The sequence below is a fragment of the Myzus persicae genome, unplaced genomic scaffold (genome assembly GCF_001856785.1).
Source record: "Myzus persicae strain clone G006 unplaced genomic scaffold, MPER_G0061.0, whole genome shotgun sequence".
NCBI classification, from domain to species: Eukaryota; Metazoa; Arthropoda; class Insecta; order Hemiptera; family Aphididae; genus Myzus; species Myzus persicae.
The window spans coordinates 98,293-120,795 of NW_019104036.1; the positions used below are offsets into that span (position 1 = coordinate 98,293).

General features: G+C 30.9%; 1 protein-coding gene across 50 annotated transcripts in view; it reads right to left on the bottom strand.

The window, feature by feature from the left end:
* Nucleotides 1-2,047: 2,047 nt before the first annotated feature.
* The window catches only part of LOC111037870 (Down syndrome cell adhesion molecule-like protein Dscam2), a 65,757-nt gene continuing 45,301 nt past the window's right edge, over nucleotides 2,048-22,503 (bottom strand). For 24 of the 50 annotated variants that reach the window (XM_022320699.1, XM_022320700.1, XM_022320701.1 and 21 more), the window contains exons 12-36: nucleotides 16,136-16,435; nucleotides 12,251-12,370; nucleotides 11,673-11,855; nucleotides 11,462-11,609; nucleotides 11,206-11,354; nucleotides 10,992-11,123; nucleotides 10,746-10,913; nucleotides 10,467-10,689; nucleotides 10,017-10,258; nucleotides 9,795-9,950; nucleotides 9,588-9,727; nucleotides 9,303-9,459; nucleotides 8,973-9,242; nucleotides 8,680-8,911; nucleotides 8,428-8,604; nucleotides 8,176-8,342; nucleotides 7,635-7,823; nucleotides 6,911-7,072; nucleotides 6,614-6,760; nucleotides 5,863-6,050; nucleotides 5,551-5,716; nucleotides 5,135-5,284; nucleotides 3,415-3,478; nucleotides 2,745-2,750; nucleotides 2,048-2,365 (exon numbers count right to left, since the gene is read on the bottom strand). In XM_022320699.1, the coding sequence (XP_022176391.1) occupies nucleotides 2,293-2,365; nucleotides 2,745-2,750; nucleotides 3,415-3,478; nucleotides 5,135-5,284; nucleotides 5,551-5,716; nucleotides 5,863-6,050; nucleotides 6,614-6,760; nucleotides 6,911-7,072; nucleotides 7,635-7,823; nucleotides 8,176-8,342; nucleotides 8,428-8,604; nucleotides 8,680-8,911; nucleotides 8,973-9,242; nucleotides 9,303-9,459; nucleotides 9,588-9,727; nucleotides 9,795-9,950; nucleotides 10,017-10,258; nucleotides 10,467-10,689; nucleotides 10,746-10,913; nucleotides 10,992-11,123; nucleotides 11,206-11,354; nucleotides 11,462-11,609; nucleotides 11,673-11,855; nucleotides 12,251-12,370; nucleotides 16,136-16,435 (4,109 nt within the window). In that variant the 3' untranslated portion in view covers nucleotides 2,048-2,292. Of the gene's footprint in view, nucleotides 2,366-2,744; nucleotides 2,751-3,414; nucleotides 3,479-5,134; nucleotides 5,285-5,550; nucleotides 5,717-5,862; nucleotides 6,051-6,613; nucleotides 6,761-6,910; nucleotides 7,073-7,634; nucleotides 7,824-7,859; nucleotides 8,040-8,175; nucleotides 8,343-8,427; nucleotides 8,605-8,679; nucleotides 8,912-8,972; nucleotides 9,243-9,302; nucleotides 9,460-9,587; nucleotides 9,728-9,794; nucleotides 9,951-10,016; nucleotides 10,259-10,466; nucleotides 10,690-10,745; nucleotides 10,914-10,991; nucleotides 11,124-11,205; nucleotides 11,355-11,461; nucleotides 11,610-11,672; nucleotides 11,856-12,250; nucleotides 12,371-14,669; nucleotides 14,967-16,135; nucleotides 16,436-17,707; nucleotides 18,005-20,303; nucleotides 20,592-22,177; nucleotides 22,466-22,503 lie in introns of all 50 variants that reach the window. The other 26 variants (XM_022320709.1, XM_022320697.1, XM_022320688.1 and 23 more) reach the window with 8 other exon arrangements.

Consider the following 22,503-nt stretch of genomic DNA (forward strand, 5'->3'; position numbering starts at 1 on the left):
GTACAACTTACAAAAAAAAAAAAATATATTTAATAATAATATGTAATATTTAAAATGTTTAATCTTAAATGTATGTTAATAATAATTAATAATAAACATGAAATATTATAATATTAGAGAAACATTACGTATGGCATTGCAAACTATTGTATATTAAAAAAAAAAAAACTGTATTTTCTAAAACCTTTTATTTATAAGATTTAACATCTAATATTTCTGTAATCATTAAAAAACCAAATTAATTTTTTTTTATTTTACGATTTAAAATAATGTATAGTTTCAAAATCTACGTATATTAAGGTTTATTGTAGTATTATATCTGTAGTTTTTATTATTTTAATATAGTTGTCTAATTTAAAATATTTAATTAGTTAATATTGTAATAATAATAATAATAAATATAATAATTTGGGAACAGATATTTTTCTAGTACAATAACAATTATTATTAATATATTTTTCAACTCGTTGAATATATAATTTAAGATCTCTAAGATACAACTACACAATAGGTGAATTACCTTATCGTTATTAAGATTTTAATTTAAAATTTGTTATTAACTGTAAGTTAATATATTGTTTTTAAATCTATTGAATATTTTTTAGATAAACTTATACAAAATCTGCTCCCTAATAATAATAATATACTAAAATCACACAAATAATTTAAGTTGGTATAAAATTTATTCATTACTATTATAATGAGACATAAGTTTTTAATTTTCATCTATTACTTAATATTCTATAAATTTAAAGATTTTTAAATTGTAGACATTTCATAATTTCAAAATGTCAAACACAAAGCAAATTTTGGCACTAGGTTTAATTTTATATTTTAATTTTATAGTATTTAAAGTTTATAAAATGTAAAGAAAAGAATGATTTTGTTGTAAAGATAAAATTATTTTTTTAATTATTAGGAAATAATATATGTGTGAAAAGAGGATTTAATTGTTATTGTTAAAGTAATTTTGAATGGAATAAAGTAAAAAAACTTGAGCAATATTTGGTAAAAAAAAAAAGTAATAATGATACAAAGTAAATTGCATATTATTATTTAACTCTTAAGGTTTCGAAATGTATTCAAACAATATTGATACAAATGTTCTACAAATGATAAGAATGTTATTTCTTATGTATGTTTCTGAATTACTTTTTTTAAATATTAGGTCGCCACAAATGCTACTAAATCTTACACAATACAATATTATGATTACATATGTTTTTTTTTGCGAACAACACACTCAACATAAACATCAAACTTAAATTATAAAAATAAAACAATGACACAAAGCTGAAGTAAAATTAATAAAATATCAGGTTACTTAATACATAATATAAATTGGTAATAATAAGTTTATGAAGAAATACGTTCACAAAACTATAATATTGAATGCACCATTGAAATAAAGTATTAACAAAATTAAAACAACTATTGTTTATATGTTAACTAAAGTAACATTAGATTCTCAGTAATAAATGTCTAAAAATTAAACAGTTCAAAGAATAAAGAGAAGTATAATTTTAAATCATCTCACACTTAGTGGTTTGAATTTTGATAAAGTGGAAGAACATAAAGGAAGTTAGTCACATAATTTCGAATTAGGCACTAAAAATGTTTACTCAAAGATAGAAAAACTTAATTTAAAAATATATATCATAAATATAGACAATGGGAAGAGAGAATTTACTATTCTGAATTATAGAAATAATAATAATAGTAAATTATACTAGAATGTATTTAAAAAGCATACATCTTAACTACATAAAATATAGTAAATTGATTACTGTAGTATAAACAAGTATCTAATATTTGCTTGAAACATCATAAATGGCGCATCAATACTTTTGTACTCGTGTAAAAGGAACTCAAAAAAACATTTTTAGCGGAATATTTTTAATGGAATTGTAAAATTCCTAATAATTTTATTACTATTTTTTTTTTTTTTTTTGGTAAACTAATGACATTAGACTAAAAATGTCTATTAAATTATATAACCTAATATTCACAGATCTTTACATATAATTAAATTTTAAAATAGGACATAATTTTTAATATCTAAACCACTAAAGCGAAAAAAGACACAACACTTAGGATTCTTATTGTATAAAACACTCATAATTGGGACATTGTTATCTGAGTCTAATATTATTTTACTCGCATTATGTGCATAAGTAAATCTGTTAAAAACGCAATATAGTTTAAAGTGCAGATCAAATATTTTGGGAAAAGGATTTTTGTTTATCGAGATAATATGAAATATTAATATTTTGGTTGTAGGCTGACTAGAGGTTACACTGCCACAGTATCGTAGGTTGTGAGCCCTCCGCTTTGGAGGCGTTGTTGTCCTGCTGGGGCTTCGTTTCTACAAACAAATCAAACAACATGTGAACATTTTATAAGCAAATAATAAATTAATAGTTTTTGAAATACCTATTAAGGAAACTATTAAGATAATTAGTCACAAAAAAGATATTGTATTAAAAATAATACTGTTTTAATAATAAGGAAGAAGTAGATGGTTTATATCTAAATCACAAATGTTAAAATGACAGTTTATATGTACTGTCATATAAAATAAAATACCATATTATTATTGTCTTCTATGCATACTACTTAAAAACTCATATCACACAGTTCTACTTTAACTTATAAAACACAATGCACGACAATATGGTATTATAAATATTATGTATTTATGAGAGCGGTATAGTTAAATAGCACAAAAAAAAAAAAATACTTACGGTTTCCTAAGTTATGACCAATGCATTAAACACACACAAAATTAAATAACAAGTTAACATATGATTGTTAAATCTACAGTGCTTGGAAAGTTTCTTTAAGAAAGGAATTAGTTACGTTCACTTTGTTAAAAATTAATTAAATCGTTTCTCATTCCTGGCTTGAAGAAAGAAACTAGTTCCTTCCTCAATATTATCGTATATTGTAGTATAATATTGACTGAATTTCTAAAAAAAAAAATTGTAAATACTTTTGCCACGAAAATTATTTAATTACCCTATGTTTGAGAACAAATGAACAAAAATGTTCGTTCATGTTTCTCTAAAAAATTAATGCAATTACATTATGTTGCATCACCTAACCTAACCTGACAGTTAAACAAAATCATTGGAACAAGTTCCTGTGAATGCATTCCTTCCAAGCATTGTAAATCTCTAAGGGTAAAATCTAACTAATTTTCACACTTATATTGTATAATGTAAATAATTTTAATAGTCCTAAAATGCATTTTTAAATTAAATTTTGGCAATTTCTTTAATTTTAATGGGTTTATTGGGTAATTTTGGTCAGTTTAAAAATATATAAAATATGTAGCTTATGTTAATTTATTTATTTGTACATCAGTATGTACTAAAATGTTCTGAACATGTTGTGTAGGCCTATTTCACTGACCTTTCTATGAGTTTTCGAAGTTCTTCTGTGGTCATACCATCCTTGGTATTGCCCTTCAAATGCGCTGAAAATCAAAATTAATAGGCTACTTTCATTGGTATTCAGATGTTGAGTTTATAAAATGGCTGTCGAAGCAACGTGAAATGTGTTGAAGCACCTTAAGCAGAATATGCTTTTGATAATGCAGACAAGTCCATGTTAGTCTATTACTATTTATTCGTTTATGTGTTAGAACAATATGTACATTTTTTTTTTTTAGTTTGAAAGCATAAGTAGCAAATATTATTAGGTTTTAATACAGATGAAAAATTAATATATTAAAGCCAGAGGTGCCTGCAGAAAAGCAGCTCAGTGGGTGCAAAATTAAATTTATGTGATACGTACATAGGTAGTCAGTGACTAAAATATATTGGAAATTTAATTTACTTGAAAAAACATATGATGAAAAATTACGATTTTCATAACAGTTTACGAAAAATTTACAGAAATACTAAAAATGTCTAGAATTATCTAAAAATGTATTAAGCTCAAACTTCAACTTCAAGTTGGCACGAGTTAACTCTATTTGATAGACCTAAAATTTTTTGCAGTTCATTTTTATATGTATACACACTGATTTAGGGAGCGAGACTAGAAATATATCATTATTTTTTTTTTCTCGTATGGCTAAGGAACACCCTAGTAGTCACATATTATGTACATTATAACACACTGATCTTTCGGTTCATTAAAAAAATCCCAGTGGGTGCAATGGCACCCACTGGCCCCTGTCTGCGGGCGCCCCTGATCAAAGCATATAATGATTTTAATTAAATGCTGATCTCAACTTAACAGTTAAGCAATGATCTTAAAATAATGATAGGTAGGTTTGTTATTTATTTATTAGGATTAAATCAAATTGATAACTTTACTGTATATTGAATATAATAGTAAACCTTACCTTTTAGACATTGTGCATGCAAAACCATCTAAATTTTTAAATAGTAATAGAATTCATGCATATTATGATTATGAATAGTTATTGGTGGTGCATGAATATTGGGTTAGATTTTGGTTATATAGATAAGTAATGGTAATATTTAGTAACACATAATTTATTCAATAAACATAAATATACTTAAAGGAACAATTCAATTGTTTAGGTATAAAACCAATAAAACTTGTTAAATATTTATTAGTGGTCTACATAGGTGAGTATAATAGATTAGGAACCAAATTATGTATTAGGTATATTTAGTCTCGGGATCTACAGACCATATACATATATATGTATATAAATTAATTATAGGATTTCTGAATTCAAATAAAGTTAAACAATAAGGTTAAACAAAATATATTATAGTATTAGGCAATTATGAAATCATTAATAAATTATGTAGACCAATTTGTTTTAGAACAATGTAAATGAATCACCATTAAGCCTATTGTAATAGTGAATTTATTTACCTTTCATACCAAAATACCTCTTGCAGTGGGATGTGGCCGCAAACGTTTGCCTAGTTTTAATATTGTGTAAAAAGAAAAACAAATGCAATTAAGATTAACAATACCAAGAACTAATGCAAACAAATTTTGTGATAATCTTAAGTTGGCTATTAACTTAATTAAGATAATATAATTTACATACATCCATATTAACTAATAAAACATTGTTGCAACTATTCTAAAAAGCGTTATCAATAATACAGTTACTAAGTACTGAAATAGTTTTCAAGCTTACCACCATAACTCTGAGTAGCTGGTTGTTGATGTTGATCACATTCTGCTTCAGAAATTTGGTTGCTGTCTTTGGAATCATTAGCTTCATTACTTGTGTTGCTCACATTTGGATCATGGTTACGAGGTGGAGGTGGAGGTGGTTCTGGGCTTCCTGTTATTATTTAATGTTTAAATTGAATTACATTAATAAAAGACTAGATTAATGTTTGTTTAAGTAAATAATATAATGTGCATGAAAAATAGTTTTAGAATAAGTAAAACTTTGAACATTATAAACTTAAATAATATGCTACCTATGTAGGTACTAATATTTGATTTATATGTTATGTACAATGTATATATGTTTATGCATGTACATAAAAAAATTGAAGAACAATGTAACATTAATTCAGAGTTTAGGAGTATAATAATTAGTACCGATACTACGTCCAGCCATTGATGCACGACTTTCATACTGTTCATAAGGAGCTCCATATTGTCCATATTGACTGCCATATTCATCCCCCATATTGGCAGGATCATCATACTCTGGTGAAAACATGGAATTAGCACCACCTACACGAGAATAACGTCCATTTCGAGGCTGAAATCAAATATTTGTATTTTAATTATAACACAATTATAATTTTCAATGATACTTCAATACTTTTAAACTAGTATGTAAAAAATATTATAGTTAACACATAAATTAAGAATTTTTTTTATAGATCAAACATTCTTTAAGTTTACCATAGTTTGGGTTCCTGGACATTGATGCATGAGACCATTACTAGCTATAGTTCCACCAGGTCCAATAGTACCACAATGTCCATTTGGATGTGGGAAAGTTTGGAACGGCATTTTTGAAGGATCCATCTCTTCACGAAAACCAAGTAAGTGGAATGTAGCATACGGACAGATGTCTTCACCATCTATTCCTGAAATTATTTAAATATTTAACCATATAAAAAATACATTTTTCATTCAAACATAGTTTAAAAAAAACCCAAAGCAACTCGCGACAGCGAAAGAAGGCACATAATAGTATGATATGTATGTTATTACACAACACATATTATGATAGTATTAATATTTAAATATCATAATAACAATTGTCAATTATCATATTCAGAGATGTGATTTAAGTATTCATAAATTGTTAGCGTTTTATAAATAGTTATATATTATTTAATAACTTGTAACTATTGAATAATACTCAATAGAAATATTGCTATATACAATTATAAAATTGTTATTTCAAAACTAATATTTCAACTGCAACAGATACTGCTTACACCAATAGTGTTAATTTATTATCAATATAATATCAATTAATACCAGCTTCATTTTTAAACGTAGCTTTTGATAATATATTTGTAGCTTAAAGCTTCCACACTGTTCTAAATTTGTTTGTAAATGGTTAATGAAACTCTCACACTGCTGATATTAAATAATAAAGCTGCCGTGCAATAGTTGATCGTTCTTTTGTCATCTTTTTTACCTCTACACCTTGTGTACATTGTCTCGTCGGACCCTGGACATGGGGGCAAATGCCCCCTACACCTAGGATTACTACCATTTAGTTCTTCATACATATGACGTGCTCTAGGGTTCCATGTACCGTGACCGTGGTAAGGGCCGGGAAAACCTAATTGATAAATGTGACGAGAACAAAAATAATATAGTTAAACGCAAAATAAAAACGAAATCGAGCGGACTCAAATTATAAAAAGAAGCAAAATAATATAAAACAAACATGGACAGTAAAGTATTATATTAGTAAACTACTTCAATGTACCTCTTTTAATCCTGTCACATGTATTGTAATTGGAACCAGGAACAGGTGGAAGTTTGCGATTGGGAGGTGCTATGTAACCAAGTTCATCATTGAAATCTGCGTGTCTCTTGTCAAGTGTATTACCTCCCATAATCATTGACTGATTATAAACGGTCATATCATCTAATAATAATATTACATATTTTAATATATCCATACAAAAAAATAAAAAATGAATGATATTTTAAAATTATCCAAGTTAATAGGTATATTTTGTAAGTAAAGAATTGTACACATTGAATAAATATTACACACAAATATCCACGTTTTCTCGCTAAATTCATTGATATTATACATACACAGAAGCACAATATTAAAAATACATACCAGGAGTATATAGCTCGTAACATAATCCAGAAAATGCATTAGATTTTTTCAAATAAAGTTATAATTTAAATTATGGGTTTTACTATATGTTTTTAATAGTTTATAAATAATAATTTCTTTTTAATTGGATGTAATCTAAAGTATTACTGAGCTGACATCCTGATCTGTTAGATTTACATTCTTTTTGGCCGTTACTCATATTACACTTTTTGATGTAGACATCTAAGACTTCATGTTAGTTACTCCTGGTGTATACATACCAATATACCACATTTATTATGTGTATATCATATATTATATTAATAGAAAATGATTTTGGTTTAGAGTTTATGTAGTTGAAGTTAGTAATATTATGTACCTCTCAATCTAGTTTGTCCATTTTCATGAACTCTACGAGACCAAGCAAAACAAACCACAATTATACCAACAATAATGACTATAATTGTTGCAGCAGTCGGCACCACTACATTTAAATCAATCCATTTTGGTATCCATGGCAAGTATGTATAAATAGATGTGACATCTTGTACAGGGGGAGCAATAGTACCTTAAAAAAATAAAATAAAAATAAAATACAACTAACCTTTGATATCCACTCCTCTTTTCTTTAAGTAACACAAGAAGATTATGGCCACAATAATAACTAATAAAGCTGATGTGACTGGTATAACTAGATTCAAATTTGCCAATATGATACGTATAGCAGTATCAGTAGCTGAACCAAAACCGTTGTGATGAACCTCACGAGCTGGGGCAATAGTACCTGGAACAAGGAAATTGGAATTCATTTATTTATAATATTTTCAAATACGAGAAATTGTTCCAAGTACTAATTATGCACCACCTAGTGAGCAAACGGTTTTGGATAAAAGGACAGATTAATAAAAATAATTACTTACCTCCACTTAATGTTAGTGATGCAAATTCATATTCAGCCACAGAAAATCCAGCATTATTATGAGCAGTTACTCTTAAATGATACCATGAGGCAGGATCTAAATCAAGTACTACAAAATTTCCTCCAGGTCTTACATTATTTGAAACTTGAGTCCATTCTGATTGTGATCTTAATAATAATATAAGTAATATAAGTATACAAAGTTTTAATTATAAAAATTAATTATTCAAAAAGAATTTTTATCAAATGTTACTTTTTTTTATGCTCCACTACAAAGTATAGCATAGGACAACCACCGTCCAACCAAGCATTTAAATGAAGTGTTACACTTGTTGCTGATACTTCAATAAATTTACTTGCTTCTGGAATTTTAGGCTTTGAGCCAGTGGTTTTTGTATTTAATAAATCTGATTCATCACCCGTGCCAATTCTAAAATATACATTTTGAGTAAATTAATTAATTCAATCTAGAGTTAGCACTTATGTTTTTATAAATGTATCTTACAAGTTGTATGCAGTCACAGCTATTTGATACCGTGAACCACACCACAAATTTTCTAATGTAAATTTATCCGCCTTTGCAGCTACTTGAGCTGTTTGCCAATCACCAAATTCAGGTTTATATTTGATTGTATATCCATGAATGGGTTCTTTGTCAGCAGCATGAGGTTTTAGATTTAATGTTATTGTATTGGATGTTGTTGCTCCAACAGATACTTCTGGTTTGTGAGGTGGTGCTGTAAAATATATTTAACATGAATTATCATACTCACACTATGTACCTACTTTATAAAATACCTAAGACCACAATGTGATGTGTGATTTTATCTTTTCCAAACGAATTTTCCACAAAGCAGGAATATTCCCCAGCATCAGTTCTAGTGACAGATTTAATTAAAAGGGAACCTTCTGGTAACTGACGAATACGATCATTGCTCTCGAGGGGTGCACCTTTAACTTTCCATGAAATTTCTGGAGCTGGTACGCCAACAGTTAAACATTTAAGTCTTACATCTTCACGGTATGTTGCGACAAATGAATCATCAAAAGATGCAATCATAGCAGGAACTTAAAATAAACACAAATATTATTTATCTACTGTATTAATTATAATTAATCATCAAATACCTCGAGTACTAGGTGCAATAACAATTGATTTGGTAGGTTGTCCTTCACCAATATTTGTCGATGCTGTAACCCAAAATTCATAAGGATCTTGCTTAATAAGACCAGATGCTTCAAAACTCATTTGATCTGGAGCAACTTTATGTGCCATTGGTTCTTTCTAAAATAAAAAAAAAAATTAAATTATCTAATCGAATGACTACATTTTTATTGGTTTTATTATTTCAATTTACTTCAACATTTTTTATAAAATAAAATAAAAACATTTCAAATATTATTTAAACATACATCTTTATTATCACCACTCGGTTTAATGTAAACAGTGTACTGGTTGACATCTCCATTAGGCTCTGCTGGAGGTTTCCAACTTACTAAGACTGACTCTGGAGACATAACCAAAGCTTTGAGACCGGCTGGAGCTTCTGGGACTGTAATTAGTACGCACAAAAAATTACTAAGTACTGATCATTTATATTTTATCGTATTAATTTTTACCATCTTGTTCAGTTTGGCAATATATTTTAGGAGCACGAACACCATCTCCACCTGCAGTGAAAGCTAATACTTCCATGCTGTAATTTGTAAACTTTTTAAGACCATGTAAAATAGTTTCACTTGATACTGTTATCTTTGTGTCTTTTGTACTTTCATCTACATTTATTAAAAAAATATAAATAAATAACATAAGCATAGGTGGAATAGAATGATTATACTTACTAAACCAAGAATCACTAGGCCCATAAATTACTTTGTAACCCTTAATAACTCCATTAGCTGTGCTTAGTGGAGGTGATACCCAAGAAATTCTAATAGTTTGAGCTGTCAAAGTTGTACAAGTTGTATCATGTGGTGCTTGTTCTGGTACGCCTTCAGAAGTGTATTGTTTAATTTCATCAGACATTGGTCCAGCGCCTAATTTGTTAAAGGCTTGTACTACTATTGTATACTGAGTATATGTTCTAGACAACAGTAAAATAAAAACAATATTATAATTAAGTACCTATTAAATATGAGTTATACATAGATATACAGAGTAGGTAAATGTTGAATGCGAAATATGTGGACATAAGATATTTATGTATATAAATTGTAGAAATGTAATATTGTACTAATTAAAAATTATGAAAACAATAAGAAAAAAACAACATAATATAGCTGTTAACATACTTTAGATTGAATATTTCCAAATAATGTTCTTTTCCTTCTTCTTTACTGAACTCAACAGTTTCAAACACAAATTTGTTATCAACTAATGACGATTGTTTATATCCAACATAATATCCTTGAATTTCACCATTCCAATCACTACGTTCTGGAGCTTTCCACATTACCTTTAAAGTATTTTCGTCAATAGGGTCGACGTGAATGTTAGTTGGCTTTCCACCAGGAGCTGTATAACAATTAATTTATTAGAAACCACAGAAAATAATGAATACAATGATTTACCTTCTTCTGACGTAATTATGGTAACTGGATCAGAAGGCTTAGAAACACCGACTCCATTTTCTGCAACTATTCTAAAATGGTATGTTGTAGCTGGATGAAGACTGACTACACTCATTTCAGTCTTATCTCCTGTAGCTTCAACTTTTTCAACATCTGTTTCCCATGTGTCTGGTGATTAAAACAATTTAAATTATTAGACATTAATAATAAATTAATTATAACATTAATTTATAATAATACAATTACTTTTCAACAATTTGTATTCTACAATATAACGAGTGATAGGCGAATTTCCATCATATGGAGCTAACCAAGACAATTGAACGGTACGGCCAGACTTATCCAATACTTTTAATCCAAACGGGATCTCAGGCACCTCTATAATAGTTAAATAAACCAATATTTAAATAGGTACAACAAATTTAAGCAAATTGTGATAATTGATATAAATAATGTGTACCTTGAACAATAAGTTGAACACTTGAATCATCACTTCCAAATGAATTAGTAGCAACACACGTAAAAACAGCAGTATCAATTCGTTCAGATCTTTTGATGCTTAGGTCTGATTTTACTCCATCTGTTAGTATTTCTTCACGTATTGTGTATCTAAAAAAAAGAACAAAAAACAGGTCATACATTAATTTCAATAAAATAATATTGTCATTGATATATTTATCATTTAATTCAATAAGATTCTTTAAATTTCATAATACCTTTCTTCTTCCTTAGCATCTAGTCGTTTGTTATTCATATTCCAAACAATTCCAATAGGTTTTTCTCCTTTTGCCATACATTCCAAAACAGCAGGCTGTCCTTTTTCAGAAGTTTGATTTCTTGCCTTTATCTCAAAATGTGGTGGAGCTTAATTCAAGTTCCAAAATTAGTAAATAAATACTTCCATTATAATTATTTTTTACCCCTCACCTTGTACACTGATAGTGATAACCGCAGACAGTCCAGAACCAATTCCGTTAACAGCTTCACACAAATAGTGACCTTCATGATTTTTTTGAATATTATGGATCGACAATGTTCCTTCATCAACTTTAATGTCATCACTGCCTGGTTTTAAATCTTTAATGTCCTTATAATCTCCCGGAGAATTACCTGTAGAACAAATATTAAATTTAATAATTGTTTAGAGCAGCCATACACAACCTTTTTTTTATTTGGGCCACATAAAATATTTTAAAATATTACGCGGGACGCAATAGTTAAAATGAGCGGAACGGCGATTAAAAAAAAAAACAATTAAATATGCATTTGTATATCGAAAATGTATAGTAAAAAACTAAATATTTATTTTAAATTACTGGGAATTTTGACATTGAGATAGTTCTTTAACTATTTTGTATACATCTGGTCTCTAGTTGCCTATTTTATACTTATATTAGTTTTGACATTTTATCAATTTAATGAGTTCTGTTTGGGCCATTGGCGGGCCGCAGGTTGAGTATAGCTGGTTTAGTCATCAAATAGTCAATTCATAAAAAAATACTTACCGATAGCTTTTTTCCATGTCACTTGAGGCTTAGGGAACCCATCAGCTTTACACTCAATTTTTGCATCACCACCTTGTGCAAATGCTTTGTCAGTAGGTTCGAGTATCCACCTGGGAGGAACTAAATAAAAAAAAACATAACTATTTAGATAATGAACTTGGACTTAAAGTAACGGAGTAGCAAGAGTCTATTTATTTTTAATATTAATTTAATGTTTATAAACATACATTATAGGTATATAAACAATATATACATATAGTGTATGTGTTGTTTGGAAAATTACATTTAACCTATAAGTAATTAACGCATACAAGACAGTTTTTATCTGAAATGTATAGTAATAAATAGATAACCAAAAAATAAAATTTTGAAACTCTTGCCACTTGATGTTAATAGTTTTTAAAATAAAGCTTTTCTGGTGATGAAATTAATAGATTATATTTTATGCAAAAAAATACATATACCATTAACAGTATATAAAGTTAATATATGTTTTTAACGACTTTGAATTCATCATCACAAAGAAAAACTTAATTTTTAGTGCGTAAAAGCGTGCTAGGAAATAAAATGCAGTAGTAAAACTGTAGGTAGGTACTAACTACGTATAATAATCAGCAAAAAATAATATAAATGTGTAGACAGATTACATAATATTAAAGTTAGGGACGTAAATACGTAATCAAGTTAAGTAAAATTTAAGGACAAAGAAGAAATTTGAAAAACAAATTGTCTACAATATTTTGAACAATAGTGAATATCTACAAGTCTGGATGGTTCCATTGAAAAACGTCAAAGAAGCAATATATTGTAAATTAAAGAAATATAAAAACGTTTGATAATTTTATAGATAAAAATTGAATAAACTGTAATTTGATCTTCACGCTGTGTAATAACTGTTGTAAGAAAAAAACGCAGTTGTGGCTTTGTGGGGTAAATACATATTTTGAAAAATGTCTACACATTAAAAATTGTTATCAAACAAAAAACAAAAATGTTATAAAAAACCACCGTATGATAATAACGTTACATTATATAGGTATTAATTGCATGCACTTAGTATTATGATAAATTCAAGCGACTACACTATAAGCAACAGAAAGGATGGTGTAGGACGGATAATGACGGTTGGATTCAATATTTAGGAAAAGTATTTTTTAAATTCTAAATGCGCGACCATTAAAAAATAATACGGGCACGATAAGTCTTACAACTTTCGATACGTAGATGAACACCATATCTAAAAGTATTAGTTTATGAGTACCTGCGAGACTTTCGTGGTATGGTATATCGATACGTACCTACCACACGAAATCACGTGGGTATACATATGGGTCGCTGGACCTTGATGAAAAAGAATCCGAAACTCGTACACACACGTCGCACACACATGTATACAGTATATCCCATGGGTATCATTTATAAGACGTACCCGTATTAATATAATATATTATTATTACCTACGTGGCAATGCGTTTATAATATATTATGTCTTTAGGCGCCAAATTCCTATCGGAAAACTCGATGGCGGGCATCATTGCGAGCGCGTTGATTAGGTGAAGACTGGCTGCCGGCACAGCGAAAACGATACATGAGAATATTATTGTACGTCGAACGACCATACTTTATACCGTAGAATGCAAGAAAAAAAATAAGAAAGAAAAACCACAAAATAAATTCGCGACGAAGAACTTGCGAGAAATACCCAATTACAATATCGTGTTATATATAGGCGGGCGGGACCATTTTCTTCAAAAAAATGAGATACCGTATTCCTACACTGTTAATTTTCTTCCAAAAACAGAAAGGCACCTTTCATTTTCCTTCACACAATGTTTTGAACTTGATTTATGTCTATTTTCTTCCAAATATTATGATCATATTAAAGTATTAATTTTAATTTTTTAAATATTAAGACTATCATATTATTTGTTTCATGCGTATGAAATGATGACGAAAATTAGTTGATTTGTATTCATGTACTTCAATATGAGCTAATTTATAACACTCGTATTAATATTATTAAATATATATTGGTAATAAAAAAATAGATGATAATTTGTTTATTATATTTTAATTATTATAAATCAATAATATTTTACTTTGTTTTAACAAAATGATTTTTAATTTTAATTAATCAATAATTTCATATTCGATGTGTTAAACTACAAATAAAAAAATAATATTGGCCTGACAATGATATGGATTTACTCAAATTAAAAAGAGTGCGACAGTTTCTTATTTAAATAATGGGAGGAAATGGACATTGGAGGAAAATGGTCAAGAATTGTTTTGTATTTGTTTTTATTTTTTATTTTTATTTTTTGAGGAAAATGGGCAATGCGGATTAATACATTACGATATCTCATTTCTGGAGGAAAATGGCTACGGTCATGTAAAGGCAGGCGTATTATTGGTTTACCCATGACTTTCAGAGTAGCTGTGCGCGAGGCGGAACCAGCTTCGTTTCGTGCGACGCAGCTATAGTTTCCGGCGTTTTCCGGCGACGCTTTGGTCAACGAAAGCAACGAAGTCAATTCGTCCAACCGCTGCACTTTGAGACGGTCACCGTTAGCCGCGTCCGCCAATCGACGGCCGTCGACGGTCCACGAGAAGTGCATCGGCGTGTCTCCGGATGAGGCGGAACACAAGATTTTCGTCGATCCCCCTTCATTTAACGTACTATCGGTAATCGAGAACGGTTCGACTTCCGGTTTGACTGCAACACACACACACGCGCGCACGAAAAAACCGCCGTCAGAGGACATCATAATAAAAAAAAATTAGATGGTAACAATAGTATCTATAACTCTATTGTACTATACGATACTGCAAAAAGAAAAAATGTAAGGAAGACGAAAATATTATTTAACGACCTCCAGGTCGCAGTGGAACGACACCAAAAAATGCTTGGGCCGGCCGAGAATCGAATAAAATATAATCCTCTATCCTAATATTCGTGACCAACATCGTGCAGACAGATGGGTAGGTGAGACTTATTCAATAAATCGGTACCTATATACCTACCTATGTGGGATTGTATTCATATAAAATAATTTTAAGAACTGTAGGTACCTTTGTTATTTTTAATATTAGGCAATCCTATTATTGCAATCTTTACAAGAAATATTATTTTACCTCTAACGTCAAAAAATAATAGGTATGTTTAAAAAAATGAATAAATATCTAGAAAATAGAAAATCAGATTAGGGGTATCCAACTGATATTTGTATGTTTTTTTTAAAAAATAATTATAAGAAATACCATGAAAATGTTATGACGATTTGGTCGACATTCGAGAGAGAAAAAAATTATTGAATTAATAAAATGTGCCAAATTTATTTTTGTTGATTTAATAAAGGTATTGTTTTAAATAAAAACACGCGCATTAAAACTATATTGTGATAAACGCTTTCGACTCATCAATTCCTTGTAACCAGAACAAAATGGGAACCCAATCCGTAACGAAATAAATGTAGTATTTATAGGTAGGAGTAGTCGGAAAGAGGTAGGTATACTTATGTACATGAAACCCGACCATTTCATAGTAGATATCGGGAGGGGGGGGGGAGGCGCAGAACCTAAAAAAGTGCGGCCGTGGCGATGGCGGTTACCGAAACGCTGGAAAAAAAATGGAAAATGAAAAGTCATATCGTAAACAACGTCTACAAAAGCACAACTGCAGGCACTGCACGTTCAAACAAAACGGGATTCTGCAGCCACCGAGGACACAAACATTTGTCCACATATCAGGGCAGTAGGTATATGTTATTACATAGTTGATACTATATTATGATATTATATAAAACAATCTAAGTAAAGGACTGGATGGCAACCGGTATAACCACGGTAACGGTGGTTGGTAGTGACCGCCGTGCAGTTTTATACCATGGACGTTTAACGTGGCCGTGCGGTCAGCGCGACCGGCCCGGTTGGTGGCGACGCACGTATAGTTGCCGGCGTGACGGGACGACGAGGCGGCGTCGATGTAAAGCATGGACACCTTGCTTCCCATTTTGTTAACGGAAACGCCGCCTCGAAGCGGCGAGGCGGCCGGGCCGGCGCGGCCGCTGAACGTCCAGAACAAGTCTAACGGCGTATCGCCCTCCGAAACGAAGCACGTTACCTGCGTCGACTGTCCGTCGTACACGGGATCGCCGAAGCTGAACGGCTCTATTCGGGGGGCAACTGAAACACAAGCGGTCGACCGTCATACAGTACAGTGCACCTCGCTTACGCCGTAACTGTGGCGGGGGGGGACCAGGGTTCCGGACCCCCCCTGAATTTTTTTAAAATTAGAACACATTTTAGAGGTAAATATTGTTTAAATATAGGTAGGAGGTATTGACTGTTGTATGGAGAATAATTTTATATTTTCGTTAAAGCAATAATCACGAGAATAAACAGTCATTGAACACACAAATAATGAGTGTATAGTATTTATATTAAAAAAATATTGGACCCTCCACCCCCCCCCCAAAAAAAAAAAATTGTTTTCAGTTACGGCCTTGCGGCTGGTACACGTCGTGCACGGGTTTCTGTAGTTTCCGATCACCGTGACACAATGACTGCCTACTATTAAATACAGAACTAAAAATAAAAATCATGGCGAATTTTGAAAAAACAAAAATGGTTTAAGGGTCGAAATTAAAACCGTATCTCACAGAACTAAAAAAATCGATGCCCACGCACGCGTCGCGAATGGGATGAAAAATGACGTTTTTGACTGTATATGTGTGTATATACACCGGGAGCGCGGATTGTGCGTCGTGAATACAGAGTGGTATGCGCGCGCGCGGAAAAGACTGCAGCTGGACGCAATAACATAATATTACTATAGCATATAACAACAACAGGGACGGGCAACCCAAAGACTTAACAAAAGGCCAGTTTTAAAAACTTCCAAGCCCGAGGGCTGTATATTATTGTATTTTAATGAACATTTTTTATTTCTATTCGTTTGCTAATTTACTTATAAAAATATATTATATTTTATTTATTAATCATTGGGTATACATTGCAAATCATAATCAAAATGTCCTGCTGAGAATCTAAGGCTTTATTTTTTTATTATTTGTTCTATATTATTATAGGTATATATTCCTATGTTATTACAATACTAATTTAAAATAAAAATGCCATGCTTTATTATTATTATTTTCAATTTATAATAACAGATTAAATAAGATCAATTTGTAGATTTTTTTTTCACGTAAAAAAACCAAAGAAAATGTCTTTCAAATCATTTTTTTATTATGTAGCTCATTTATGTAAACGATATCTTATACATTTTAAGATGGTTAGGTTACCAGCGTGGACCGCTTTAGTTGCCAATCCCTGCTATATGATGTTATAATAGATAGATACAACGGATCTTATACGCATTCCAATACCAAAAAGCATTCATTCAAGCCGCGAAGTTGTATATAGTTATAAGGCTGTAGATAGTGGTCGTTTTACCGTGGACATTCAACGCGGATGTGTGTTTAGAACTCCCGGCTCGATTTTCTACGACACACGCGTAATTTCCGGCGAAATATGAAGACGTGGACTCGATGAATAGCATGGACAATTTACTACCCATTTTGTTCACCGATATGCCAGCGGGCAACGGTCTCAGTTCAGACTCTTCGGATTTGCGAAACCACCAAGATATATTCAAAGGGGCGTCACCCTCGGACACCAAGCATGTGATTTGTGCCGATTGGCCGGAATATATAGGCTCATCAAACGCAAACGGGACGATACGAGGAGGTACTAAAAAAAACAAAAACAAATTCCTAATCTTAACAGTAAAAAAACGTGATGAAAAACGGTTATGGTGGTTTGTATTTGTTAATAATAGTCTCGAGGAAATCAATTGATCCCCAAAACTTGATGGAAACAATAGAAATATAACATAGAGAGCTCGGATTCATAGGTACGCACTAAAAAAATGCTTGTACGTTCATTCAGTAAAATACGCATATATCAAATAAATTGGTAACTAGGTACCGACTTTTTTCCCAAAATAATGCGTTGCTGAGGGAATAACGATCGCGCGTAGTAAGAAGGGTAGGATACATTTATAGGGTAAGGTAATAACAATCAAATAATCGTTAAACGAAATAATTATGGATTTTACGAAACAGAGGAAGTGTTAGGATAAACAGGATCGGGCTCTTCAGTAAATTTGATTCAAAGCAGACAACTTTTAAATTTCCCCTAAAAAAAATGTATAATAATATACATAAATTTGGACACTTATCATGGCGGTAGATTTTATAATAAACAATAATATTATTGTCGTTGGACGAAATATCGATGAAATGCCACAGTAAAATGCAACAAACAATTAATACTGTAAAAGTTCGACTGCAGCCTCAAGCCACGGGCAGGTGATGGGGAATATGCGGGTATTATGGTCTATGGACTACGATATATAGCTTTAATATAATAAAATAATATAATATGCGTACATACAGGGTGACTCACCAAGCATGCTCACCCCTTTTTTTCAATAATGCAGTTATTCAAAATCTGATTTTTAAAATTTTTAAATATACTTTAAGACCATATTTTCAAATTCTCGAGATTTGTTGTACTACTTAAGGAGTGTTCTGTGGATACACAAACTTCTGTTTTTCAAATGAGAACACTTTTATTTAACTATAAATTACACAGTAGATAATTTTTCTCAAATTATTGAAGTATTAAAATCTAAATTTGTAAGAGTAATTCTTGATCGAGTTATTTTATTTTAAGTTCTAAGGATAAGAGGTCCATAGACATGAGTTTATAAGATATAAATATTAAGATAAATCTAATATAAATTAATAGTTTGTAAAAGTGGCCCAACTATAATCAATAGTAAAACCAAATTTAAAGTTTTTAAAGGTTATTATCCTTAATACAAACATTTTGATAAATAAGAAACTACTCATTTGAATTTTGATTGCGGTATATCGAAATTTTCAAAAAAAATAATCCGCTTTTTAATTTACAATAAAATAGGGGGTTCTCATTAAAAAAATGGGCGGTACTGGTTTGCGCACAAATACCAAAAAGACAACTTTTTGGGCACAATACTACCACTGGTTTGGGAACAGTTGAGCCGTAAACATGCACATGGTTTGCGCACAGTTACCTTATGGCCTAACCTTTTAATACCCTCTTAATAAGTAAATTATTAAAGTACCTACATACATTTTCCTTCTCACTTAACAGACTTTAGGACTGTCTATGAATATATTCTTAGGTGTGGTTAAAAATGCATGTTAATACTTGCTTATTATTGATAATAATTGTTAAAATATTCTATATTTTAATATTCTATATAAAAATATTCTTATAAGACAGCAATTTTCAAATAACTATTTATAGAAAATAATATTAGTATAATATAGTATACATATATAATATCATTTTTATAAGATATATCAATTTAGAAAAACTACTTATATAAAATATTTATTTTGGCGCAAATGATATGTCATTTTTAACAGTTAACAGTTAAGTTAATGAAAAGCCAAAAGTAACTAGTTAAGTTAAAAAGTTAATATAAAATTAACTTATTAACTTAACTTTAACTTTTTAACTCGTTAATGCCCAGCCTTGCATTTTTGCACCTTTGGCGCTTATGTCATATAGCCTTATTTTCGTGTGCGCAAACCAGTTGTACATTTAGGATAACCGTGTGCGCAAATGAGTTCCGATTTTTCAGGTAAAAATTATAAAATGTGCGCAAACAAGTTGCAGCCAAAAAAATAGAAGTTTGTATCGCCATAGAACACTCCTTAAGTAATACAAAAAATTCAAGAATCCGAAAATATGGTCTTTGAGTATATTGACATTTCCAAAAAACAGAATTTGAATAAATTCATTATTTAAGGAAAAATAGTGGTGAGCATGCTTGGCGAATCACCGTATATATTCGATTGTTTTATATAATAATATATAGTTGCAACTTGCAGCTGACAATTAGTAGGTATTCGTCACATGCTGAAAAACGTATAGCGATCCGCCACCCGGGTGAAATGCGGTCCAACCGTAAGTGTATAGGTATAGGTATAGGTACCGTGTACGTTCAAGCCGGCCGTATAAGACGCCCGGCCCGCGCGATTCGCAACGCGACAAGTGTAATTTCCCCGGTGAACGGAGTCGGTGTTGTCGATTGACAACAGACTCGTTTTCGCGCCGATGTTCACCACAGACACGCCCAGACCAAACACGTCCTGGGGCCCGTCAAATGTCCACGACAACTCCAGCGGAGAGTCTCCCTCCGAAACCGAACAGGCCACTTGGGCGGACTGCCCGGCGAACACTGGCGTGTCCCCGAACGTGAACGGTTTTATTTTCGGGAAAACTGCAGGTGGGCACGCCAACAAAACAATAAAAAAACATAAACAACAATATACAGGCGTCGGACAGGAACAGAGAAAGAGAGAAATGGACCGCCGTAAGTCCGACGGGATAATATTATAATATAAACAACAACATGATATAATAATATAATGTCGAAAAACATGACAGGCCTAATATAAACAAAACATAAATTACTGTAAAGCACATATTATTATGGTTTTTTGTGGGACAGAAATAGTAACTGTTTTGTTAGATATTTTGACTCGGTCCATTTCATAATAGTCAGAGATGTGTTTTTGAATATCAGATTTTGTAGGAACGTTCATATTAAGCTTTAATTTGATACTAATATATTGTGTTGTTCGTAAGATGCTAGCAACATTATAAACGGTCCAAAGTAAATTTAATAGTATATTCTATAATCCATTTTTCCAAAAAAAACATCACATTAAATCGAATATTATAGCAACTTACTATTATTTATAAATAATAATAGGTAATTTAAAAGTATAAAAGTTAAAAAAAAATACTATGAGCCCTAATTATAATGATTAATGAATTGCTTAAAATATTTTGATCTATTTTCAAATTATTATTTTAAATTTATGTATAATAAAGATACAACCAGTGACTGGTTCTAGGGATTTTTAGTAAATCGTCGGTGCATGTTTCCCAAAGATCGTAGTATAGGTGATAAGGACTGATCACATTAGGCATCACGTCAATTTTTACTGTTAAGTTATAACTTATAATTTGATTAAGAGAGCTTACAAATTGAATGATAACGTTGCATAAAAAAATCGTACGGAATCGTGTTGGGATAATATAATATAATATAATATGAAATTTGCGGGACTGCTAGTTGGTCGGATAAGGGACATTAAGGTTATGTTGGGTTAACGAATACCGAGGGTTCTGCTAGATAAGAATCACTCTGCACATTTACCACCAAATCATCATCACAAAAAGTGTACTTTACATTATAAGTAGGTGTAAGGGATGATCGGTTTAACCGAAGACTACACTAATAATTATTGGACTAAGCAGATTTTTGTGTGTTATTGGAATAACAAAACTAATTTTTATTATATTTATGATTTCACTGTCGGAAGTAGAATAACATTTTATTCGATTATATGAACTTTGAATATCGACCAAAATGTTTTCATTTTATTTATCAATGATAATAATATCAAAATTCAAAGTTTATAGAATAGTAGAAAATTAGCATCCGCGCGGGCGATTCAATTCTGAAAATATTTCTGTTCACTCATCTAGTTAATACAGATAGAAAAACTATTCGGTACTATTTGGTATATTTTATGTAATTAAATGTTACAAGAAAATGTTATTTTTCTTCCGATCGAATGATATTAAAAACATTGGAAAACTACTAACAAAAGAAATTTGATTTTTTTCATTCAAAATCATTGTAACCCGCAGTAGTCAAAAGGATCGTCCCACACACGATATTGACAACTATCTGCAAAGATTTCTGCCATACTAGTGCGCATGCTAGGTTCATGTACCTATATATAATATACATTTACTACCGCCCGGATTTTTATCAGCATATTATCTAGTTACCGTTCACGTACAACGACGCGGTGTGGCCAGTTTCGCCAGCCATATTTCTGGCAAGACACGAATAGTTTCCGACGTTCTTCTCCGTCAAAGATTCCACAGTTAACGAACTGACTCGACGTCCGGTTTTCGATACGAAAACGTTCGCCAAGTCACTGGTCGATTTACCATTGAACGTCCACGAGAATTCGATGGGAATGTCTCCGGAAGACACGGTACACTGGATCGAAATCGTTTCACCGGCCTCGGGAATATCGTCACCGAATGAAAAAGGCGTCATCTTGGGAGGGACTTTGAGATGGAATTGTTCATGTGTACAAATTGCAAGA